Source organism: Ovis canadensis, chromosome 2 (genome assembly GCF_042477335.2).
Source record: "Ovis canadensis isolate MfBH-ARS-UI-01 breed Bighorn chromosome 2, ARS-UI_OviCan_v2, whole genome shotgun sequence".
Classification (NCBI taxonomy): Eukaryota; Metazoa; Chordata; class Mammalia; order Artiodactyla; family Bovidae; genus Ovis; species Ovis canadensis.
The window spans coordinates 103,236,538-103,246,828 of NC_091246.1; the positions used below are offsets into that span (position 1 = coordinate 103,236,538).

Below are 10,291 nucleotides of genomic sequence, written 5' to 3' on the forward strand. Positions count from 1 at the left end.
AATCAAGTGTGTTCAAAAGTCCTTTTGAGTCCTACAAGTCTACGCTTATGACCACACAAGTCAGGTTGGGACTTGAACCCAGCAAAACCCCAGGATGGAACTTGAACCCACTCCTTTTTTTCTTTTTTATGTGACTGCTCCAGGTCTTAGTGGCAGCACACTGGAGTTTTCCTTCTCACATGCTAGATTTTCATCGTGGCATGTGGGAGTGAGTGTGTGCTCAGTTACTCAATCGAGTCTGACTCTTTTCGGCCCCATGGACTGTAGCCCCCCAGGCTCTTCGGTCATGGGATTCTCTAGGCAAGAATACTGGAGTGGGTTGCCATTTCCTCTTCCAGGGGATCTTCCTGACAGAGGGATCGATACCCACATTTCCTGTGCCTCCTCCATTGGCAGGCAGATTCTTTACCAAGGAGCCACTTGCGACGCCCTTAGTAGCAGGATGAGGGATCTAATTTCCTGACCAGGGATGGAACCCAAGTGCCCTGCATCGGGAGTGCAGAGTCTTAACCACTGGACCACCAGGAAAGCCCCTGAATCCACTGTCTTTTCATTGAGATTGCACACCTGGTCTCAGGACTTAATGAAGCTTAGATTCTTTATGTCTCCTTGCAGAAAGAACTCAGTAAGAGACAAAGTGATAGGTAACAAGTGGATTTATTTAGAGATACACATTCCATAGACAGAATCCAGTCTGTCTCAAAAGGAGAGAATGGCCCTGGAAGAAATACATGTCACAGACAGAGTGTGATCCATCTCAGAAGGCAAGAGGTCCCAAAACATGGGGTGGTTAGTTTTTATGGGCTGGGTGATTTCATGGGCTAGTGAGTACGAGAATTATTCCAGCTATTTTGGAAAAGGGGTAGAGATTTTCTGGAATTGGGCCAGCGCCCACTTTTTGACCTTTTATGATCAGCCTCTGAACTGTCATGGTGCCTGTAGGTGTGTCATTTAGATGCTAATATCACAGCGAGCATATGACGAGGCTCAAGGTTCACTGGAAGTTGAATCTTCCACCATCTTGTATCTAGTCGGTTCTCACCAGTTTACGTCATATCTTCTAGGGCTATGTCATGTGATCAGAGGTTTTATCCTTCCCACTTCCCTCCTATTTCACTTCTGCTGGCTTTTCGGGTGTTACCCATGCTTTCTGCTTCCTCCCTGACTCTGTAGAGTAGAGTTTCTCAGACTCTGTGGATGTATTAAGCTGGATAATTATTTGTTGGGGTGGGCTGTCCTATCCATTACAGGTTGTTTGCCAGTGTCCTTGTGAAATGGAGCAGGACCCTGGGGGTCCTCCTGGGTACAAGTCCTTTCTGTGTCCCCCAGTTCTTGTTTTTAGGAAATAGGTTTCGTTCAGTCTCCTGAACCTGCCCTGAGTTCCAAAGGGAAGTTGCTAATCAGGGAAGGCAGGGGATGCCAAGAGCAGGGAGGGGCAGTCAAACAACAGTGCAGCCATTCTTGGTTCCGCCTCAAGGAATATACATAACAATACCTTTGAGTTCAAAGAGCTGACTCATTAGAAAAGACCCGGATGCTGGGAAAGTTGGAGGCAGGAAAAGAAGGGGATGATGGGAGATGAGATGACTGGATAGTGGCACCGACTCAGTGGACATGAGTTTGAGAAAACTCCGGGAGGTGGGGAAGGACAGGGAAGCCTGGTGTGCTGCGGTCTGTGGGTCGCAGAGTCAGACACGACTATCGATGGAATGACGATGACGACCTTTGAATTCTTCTGTGGGACCTAAGGCCCCCACCCAGGTGAATGATGGTGACTTCAGGATGAGTACAAGATTCCTGGAACATCTGTTACCACCAGCCATTCAGAACAAAGTCACACACCCTGCAGCCTTTACCCCAAACCTTGCCTATAAAAACTTCTCCCCAAAATCCATCAGGGAGTTTGGGGCTTTTGGATAGGAGTCACCTGTTCTCCTTGCTTCACAGCACCCTCAGGAGGAAGTCAGGCAGAGGGTGGAAAGGAGACGGCAGACTCACATGCTGACCAGATGGAGAAACGGGGTCCGAGAAGGGGCGTGCTCCAGGGGTCTGAACCTGAACCAGCTGGGGAATAAGGTGACGTTCAGAGAGAGACAGAGCAAAAAGACTTGAGGTGGGAAAAAGTAGGAGTGAAGTACTGATATATCTGCTTCATTCAAACCTGTTCCACTCATACTGAAAAAGTATATCAGATAAGAATTAGAGTCACTGTCTATGGGGTCACACAGAGTTGGACATGACTGGCACGACTTAGCAGCAGCAGCAGCAGCAGCAGCAGCTAGTAACAAACACCTGATGTGACTTCTTTAATAAGATAGAGATTTAGGAGTTCTCAGGTGGCTCAGCGGTAAAGAATCCGCCTGAAAATGTAGGAGACTTGGGTTCTATTCCGGAGTAGGGAAGATCCCCTGGAGGAGGAAAAGGCAACTCACTACAGTCTTCTTGCTTGGGCAATCCCACGGACAGAGAGGAGCCTGCTGGGCTACAGTCTGTGGGGTCGCAAAAGAGTTGGACGAAACTTGGCAACTAAACAACAACAATACCTGGTAGTCCACTGGTAGGATTCCGGGCTTTCACTGCTGTGACATGGGTTTAGTCCCTGGTTGGGGAACTGAGATCCCACAGGCTGCGCTGTGTGTCCCATCCCCTGCCCCCCAAAGATGGAGATTTGATCCCTCACACAGAAGTCAGGAGGAGAAAGTGGAAAATGCTGAAGTGGAGGCATGGGCGTGACCACATCTTGGAGAAGTTTGGTAGAAACAAAAGGAGGGCAGGGTCAGAATAGTAAAGGCAAGCCGGAGAAGTCAGACTGAAGGACAGGTTTTGATGATTTCGTGGAACAGCTGGTGAAGTCTGTGATTTAAGCTGCATGCCTATCTCACTACTCAGTTAGAGATCACGTTGGAAACCTTGCCTATAGAGGCATGTGTGCCGCTCTGAACACCCGGGTGGGAGTGCTTGCTCCCCAGAGAGCCCCGATGGGGCACACACACATCTTCTCACATCCTGCACCTGTCCAACCAGAGCAGTAACTCCTGACGTCCTGTAAGCCAGGCACGGACCCCTTGGCTTGGGGCTCTCTTGGTAGTCCAGTGGTTAAGACTCCAAGCTTCCAATGCAGTGGGTGCAGGTTTGATCCCTGGTCCAGGAACTAAGATCCCACATGCTTCATGGTACAGCCAAAAAAATTAAAAATTCAATTAAAAAAAAGACTCCAAGTTTTGATGAAGGACTCTGCAGCTTCCTGCTCACCATGATGTCAAAGTCAGGCTGAAGTGGGATTTTCATCTGGCACCAAAAACACAGAGAGGAGTGTTCAGGGTGAAGTGTGCGTGGGCGCTCAGTCATTTCTGACTTTTTGCGGCCCCACAGACTATAGCCCACCAGACTCCTCTGTCCACGGGATTTTCCAGGCAAGAATACTGGAGCAGGTTCCCATTTCCTTCTCCAGGGAATCTTCCTAAACCAGGGACTGAAGCTGTGTCTCCTGTGGTTCCTGCTTTACAGGTGGATTCTTTACCACCTGAGTCATCCAGGAAGCCTGAAGCCAAAACAATAGGAAAAAAACTTGGAGGCAGAGGCTTCCAGGAGATTCCAATCAGACAGGAATGTGGGAGGGAAGGGTTACGGCCAGGGCCAGTCAGGAAGGTACAGGAACATCATGGTCAGGCTGGTGGTCTAGACGAGAGGTGGGAGATGCCAGGAGAGACAGAAGCTGCAGGGGTTCCTAGAGAGCTGGCAGGTCCACTGAATTGTGTTGGGCAGTCCCAGATTACCAACCTGTCTATATCCCAAAGGGTCTTAACCCCCCTTTTCTACTTTTTTACTGGTGTATAGTTGATTTACAATGTTGTATTAATTTCTGCTGTACAGCAAAGTGACTCGGTTATTATATATGCAAATTTTTTATATTCTTTTCCATTGTGGTTTATCCTAGGACATTGGATTTAGATCCCTATGCTATACAGTAGGACCGTGCTGTCCATTCATTCTGTGTGTAATAGTTTGCACCTGCTCACCCTAAACTCCCAGTCCATCCTTCCTCCACCCCCTCCTAACCCCTGGCAACCATAAGTCTGTTCTCTATTTGACCCCTATTTTCTATAACTCATGCACTGATAGTGATAATGAATGTACGCAAGGTGAAAAATGAATCACACCAAGGTTGATCTTTACCAGGTGACCTTAGAATAACCATGCAGATTTAACTGCGTGACTGTATGCTTTAACATCCCCAGTTTCTTAAATCGCTCTGACCTCTCCCAGGCCGGATAAGAGAACAGAATAAAATGTTTCTTTATGGATGATCCTGATGACCTATGTTTGGCTCCCAAAACCCAACAAAGACTATAACTCTTGTTTGTGCATTTTGTTAACTTGCTGGGTCACCTGGGTCACTTAACCTCACCTCTCTGAGCCCCAGCTTTCTTTTTGAAATGACAGAGATGGGCCAGTTCATTTTCTGCTTCTTTCCAACTCTGAAATTCTAGGAACTTGAGTAACTGTATGTAAAGCGGCTCCATGGTACTGAAGAGGTGCTTCAGAGGCCCTTGCATTGATTGGCACCAAAATAGATCCTGCGTGCACGCTCAGTCGTGTCCTGACTCTTTGCCACCCCATGGATTGTAGCCTGCCAGGCTCCTCTGTCCACGGGATTATCCCAGCAAGAATACTGAAGCAGTTGCCATTTCCTCCTCCAGGAAACCTTCCTGATCCAGGGATCCAGCCTGCACCTCCTGCTTCTCCTGTACTGTCAGGCGGATTCTTCACCACTGAGCAATCTGGGAAGCCCTCAAGTAGACAGCAAAAACACTTGATCTCCTCATTGCCTTGGACTAACAGATGTCCCTGGTCTTTCTCTTTCCTCCAACCTCTTTCTTGGCAGGTGTGCATCGTCGAGTGTGAAGAGAAGGTCTTCACCAGCCCTCTCTGGACTCCATGCACCAAGGTCATGGCCAGGGGCTCCTGGCAGCTCAGCCCTGCTGACCCAGACCACGTGGCAGCTGCTCCGGACCAGGCCAGAGCCTCTGAGATGCAGCATCTGAAGCGAATGCCCCGGGTCAGGAGCCTCTTTCAAAGGCAGAAGAGGACAGAGCCCGGCCTGGAGGAGGTGGGGGATATCGAGCAGAAGCAGCTGCAGAAGCGGTTCGGGGGCTTCACTGGGGCCCGGAAGTCGGCCCGGAAGTTGGCTAATCAGAAGCGGTTCAGTGAGTTTATGCGGCAGTACCTGGTCCTGAGCATGCAGTCCAGCCAGCGTCGGCGCACCCTGCACCAGAATGGTAATGCGTAGCTGGAAGGGGAGCCCCTCCCGGCTGCACCGTCCACTTCAACCCATGAGTGAGTGGGGCCCCAATGAGCTGGGGGCAAGAAGAAACGTCCTCTAGCCCATCTTAAACTTCCTCCCCGGGAAACATGTTGGCACCCAAACACATACACATACTCCACACCACTTCCTTCAGGGGTTCAGCTCCTAAGACTGCTCCAACCGGCCTTTTTTTTTTCCTTTCTGGGAGCAAAAATTTTCCTGGGATTACTCCCAACAGCTCACCACTGCGGTGAAGAGACTGGTTACCATGGGGATAATAGTAGTGTGTTAAGATAACTAATTCCTCTATGGCTCTTCAGGAGCTTAGTTACTATGGGGACAATGAAGTGGACCAAGCCTCCTATCTGGTTGCCATAGAAACCATTCACTCACCTTTCCCCGGAGACTTTAAGGACCCAGAGCTGGACCTGCACTTAGCCATTTGCAGAGTCTGATCTATGTCTGTGATGTTGCTGTTTCACCTTCAAAGATGGTTTAGCTGTCCCCTTCCCTCCTCCCTCTATCTCAAGGTGACTGGCTTCCATGTCAACCTTTCAACTTTCCCACTCTCCCCCAGTCAAGGAGCTCTGGTTAGGACCAGTTCTTGTTAGGACACCTTCTGTGTGTCTTTCTGCCACACGTCATTTGTTCACCTGATCACTTTGGGCTGGTGGGCTGGTGCTTTGTAGCCGACGGCACCTGAGCAAGGCTTTGAGAATCTGGCCCTAATGACCTGAGTCACTTTTAGGAGAGGGACTATAGGATCATCATTTTTCCTCACTTATTTGCGTCTTTCCGAGTGCCAGGTCTGGTTTTTTGTTGGTCGGTTGGTTGGTCTTAATTTTTATTTATTATTTTTGGCTGCACAGTCTTCGGTGCTGCTCATGGGTTTTCTCTGGCTGCAGCGACTGAGGGCTACTCTGTAGTGCAGCGCACAGGCTTCTCCCTGTGGCGGCTTCTTTTGGTGCAGAGCACGGGTTCTAGGGTGTGAGAGCTTCAGTAGTTGTGTACAGGCTGAGTTGCCACACAGCATGTGGGATCTTCCTGTCCTAGGGGTTAACCCATGTCCCTTCCTTGGCAGGCAGATTCTTAACCACTGGACCACCAGGAAAGTGCCCAGGTGCCATTTCTGCTTTGTGTTTCTTTGGTTGCTTGCCTTTCCTCCTATCTCCCTGCCTGTCTGTTCTTACTCCCCTAGGCACTTGTTTATACACGTACCTACAATGCAGATCAGATCATAAATATCAGAGATCCTAACTTATTTCCCAGTCATTACAAACTCGGCTTTCCTCAGCCCATTAACCTATACATAACTTTGAGTGGCAGAGGGACCTAGCACAATGAACTTTTCTGAAAACCTGAGAGAATTCCAATCATTAAGCATATGTGCCTTAATTCATATGTAGGAATATGATTATCTGCAGGAGTTCATCTGAGCTTCCCTGGTGGCTCAGTGGTAAAGAATTTGCCTGTCAATGCAGGAGACATGGGTTCAGTCCCTGGGTTGGGAAGATCCCCAGGAGGAGGAAATGGCAACCCACTCCAGTATTCTTGCCTGGAGAATCCCATGGACAGAGGAGCCTGGCAGGTTGCATGCAGTTCATGAGGTTGAAAAGAGACAGGACAGAGCGCATAGGCTCGCATGCGGTATCTCATATCTCTCCTTAAAGAGAGAAGCTTCCCCGAACAGAATGAACTATTTAGTTGGTCTGAAACTCCACAGACATTATCACCCAAGTAGGGGCTTTTGCCTGACACAGAGGCATAAAAGCAAAAAGTTTGTTCATGGGCTCCTTTACTTTGCTTCCTATATGTCAAAGGTGGCCAGATTGTTAATAATCTTCCTTCAATGTATATTAATCCACATGTGAATCTTGAGCTCCCACACTGCAGCAGGAAGGCAGCCCACTTAACACTTTGCAGGTAGGCTGGCTTGTTTGCAAAACGCCCATTGCCAAATATGGACATATGTATTCAGTGGCGAGCCAAAGGCTGCTGTGTTCATTTTAGCAGAATGACTAATCTCTGAAGGCCCTAAATTAACCTGCACTGGGTTTAAAGTCATATTCTTGGATCCCTAATAAGCATTCATTTCTCCAAAGCCATATCTACACAGGACCAAATAATCTTTCAGAAATGGCATGGGCTGAATTCTTCCAAATCTTAAAGAAATTCTTCTTCTTTTTAAATTTTTAATTGGAGGATAATTGCTTTACAATATTGTGTTGGTTTCTGCCACACATCAACATGAGTCAGCCATAGGTATACATATGTCCCCCCCGCCCCCCCCGCCCCCACCGAACCTTCCTCCTAAACTTTAGGGACATTCTTCTTTAAAGGGACCATCAAGGCACCCTGAAGACACGTCTAAGCCTGAACTACGACCGTTTACCTTATAAAGACAGTTTCAAATCAGTCATGTTAGCAGGAATCAATTTAGTTTTTAGAAAAACTATTTGAGCCCCTATTTGGGCAATTGGTTTTTCTAGTTTTCTATTAAGCCTCCAACTGAGAGGCACTGGAACATAACGGATAACCAGCTTCTGCCTGTGGCTTTGCTAAAGATATAAAGTTCTTGATGGAAACGCTGGTGATATTAAGCAGCTCATCTGGGTATTATCGATTGCTCTCCTCCTGCGACCATCTTGCTGATTCTTTTTTCCACACATTCATGGCTGCTGAGTTCCAGTGTGGATGTGTATCTATGAGTCCCTTAAGCCTGTCTTTATTCGCCTGTACACACCCCAGCCAGCCCCACACATGCTTGAGATTTCTCCACGGCTCGGGGGCTCCTATTGGCAGAGCTGTTCTGGACACCTGAGACAACCAACACCAACCTATATTTAGAATGCTGGACGAAACGGCGCCACCCAACACATGGGACGTGTGTCTGTGTGCTCAATCATGTCCGACTCTTTGTGACCTCATGGACTGCAGCCCACCAGGCTCCTCTATCCGTGGGATTCCCCAGGCAAGAATACTGGAGTGGGTTGCCACTTCCTCCTCCAGGGGATAGGACCCATGTCTCCTGTGTCTCCTGCATTGGCAGGCAGGTTCTTTACCACTGAGCCACTGGGGAAGCAAACTCTTGGGATAAAGAACCCTTATTCAGAAAGTGTAATGATGTCCTGGACACTGGTATATATGGAATCTAGAAAAATGGTACAGAGGAACCTATTTGCAGGGTGGGAATAGACATAGACTGTAGGGAATGGACTTGCGGACGCAGCAGGGAGAGGCGAGAGGTGGCCTGGATCGAGAGAGCAGCACTGACTATACACACTGTCATGTCAAACAGCTAGTGGGCAGCTGCGGTATGGCACAGGGAGCTCAGCCCAGCGCTCTGTGACGACTGAGAGGGGTGGGATGGGGCGAGATGGGAAGGAGACAGGCTCAGGAGGAGGAGATGTACGTATGCTCATAGCCGACTCACTTTGTTCTACAGCAGACAATAACAACATAAGAAAGCAATGACACTCCAATAAAAAAATAACAAATGGAACCAAAAAAAAAAAAAAGGGACATTGGGGTGCAGGACCAGTCCTAGAGAGGCCTGTGAAGAGTACATGACTGATCCCGATACCTAGTGTCCGTTTTCCTGGCCCTGTGCTCCCCTCCTCTCTTCCGCTGCCCCGGATCTTGACCTTCTAGATGGGGGAGAGTGAGCAGATTCCTTCCTGCTGAGGAATCAGTGAAGTTAGCGCTTGTAATATAAGAGAGCCACAAATGAGGGCTCTTTTTAGCCTGAAGAAATGAATTCCTACACAGAGATCCCAAATACTGATACCAGGGATAAGAGAACCGTTTCTAGGCAGGAGGCTTCCCCTTTGTTCTGTTGGTTCTGACGCTAGATTATGGGCCAGGGAAACAGGTGTGTAGGAGTCAAGGACCCCTTCTTGCTGCTTTTGCGGCTAATTATGTGGATTATAAAACTTTTTTTTTTTTTAACATAATTTACTTGGCCGCACTGTACAACATGTGGGATCTCAGTTCCCTGACCAGGGATTGAACCCGGGCCCTGCACCTTTAGGGGTTCCCTGGTAGCTCAGCTGGTGAAGAATCCGCCTGCAAGGCAGGAGACCCCCTTATTCAATTCCTGGGTCGGGAAGATCTGCTGGAGAAGGGATAAATTACCCACTCCAGTATTCTTAGGCTTCCCTGGTGGCTTGGAGGGTAAAGAATCCACCTGCAATGTGGGAGACCCAGGTTCGATTCCTGGGCTGGGAAGATGCCCTGGAGAAGTGCATGGCAACCCACTCCAGTATTCTTGCCTGGAGAATCTCCAAGGACAGAGGTGCCTGGTGGGCTACAGTCCATGGGGTTGCAAAGAGTTGGACACGACAGCGACTAAGCACAGCACACAGCACCCCTGCATTTAGAGCATGAAATCTTAACCTCTGGACCACCGGGAAAGTCCCAGGTGATAGTTTTTCTTTGCCCCCTTTCTATTCCTCAGGCACTAGGGAAAATCGAATTGAAGGGTCAGAAAAACTGTCAGATTTGCCATTTTAATCTGCCATTAATTTGTCATTTTAATTTATGTCTCCCCAGGTGTCCGGGCGATCCCCAAAGCAGCATGTCTCCAGCCCCAAACCTGCCGGCTGGGCATCAGGACGCCTCCCTCCCCAAGGCACTGAGGCGAGCTTTGCCTCCAGGCCGCCACCCCAGGGCCCTGCCCCATCTGGTTGTCTTTCCCTCCCTGACTCCTCCTGGCCCCTCCCCACCCATGGCATGTTTCATGACAACCCTGTTGCTACATCAGAGTGTATTTTTGTAATTCCTCCAGCTAACATTTAAACGGCCCCATCTCTCCTTCTCACCCACCTCTTCCTTCTTTGAGGTGGTGGGTTCAAGGAACAGGAAATCAAGCCTGGGGTTTTGACTTGTCACTGCCGTAACTTGTTTGTAAAAGAGCTGTTCTTTTTGACCGATTGTTTTAAACAGATATTTCTCCATTAAACTTCTACTGAGCAAATGGTTAGTAAA

At 48.7% G+C, this 10,291-nt stretch overlaps 1 protein-coding gene across 4 annotated transcripts in view; it reads left to right on the forward strand.

Annotated features, from left to right (window-relative positions):
* Positions 1-10,291, forward strand: part of PNOC (prepronociceptin) — a 29,352-nt gene extending 19,061 nt beyond the window's left edge. For 2 of the 4 annotated variants that reach the window (XM_069576695.1, XM_069576693.1), the window contains exons 3-4: positions 4,886-5,279; positions 9,857-10,291. In XM_069576695.1, coding sequence (XP_069432796.1) covers positions 4,886-5,279; positions 9,857-9,942 — 480 coding nt within the window. In that variant the 3' untranslated portion in view covers positions 9,943-10,291. Of the gene's footprint in view, positions 1-4,885; positions 5,338-9,856 lie in introns of all 4 variants that reach the window. The other 2 variants (XM_069576697.1, XM_069576694.1) reach the window with 1 other exon arrangement.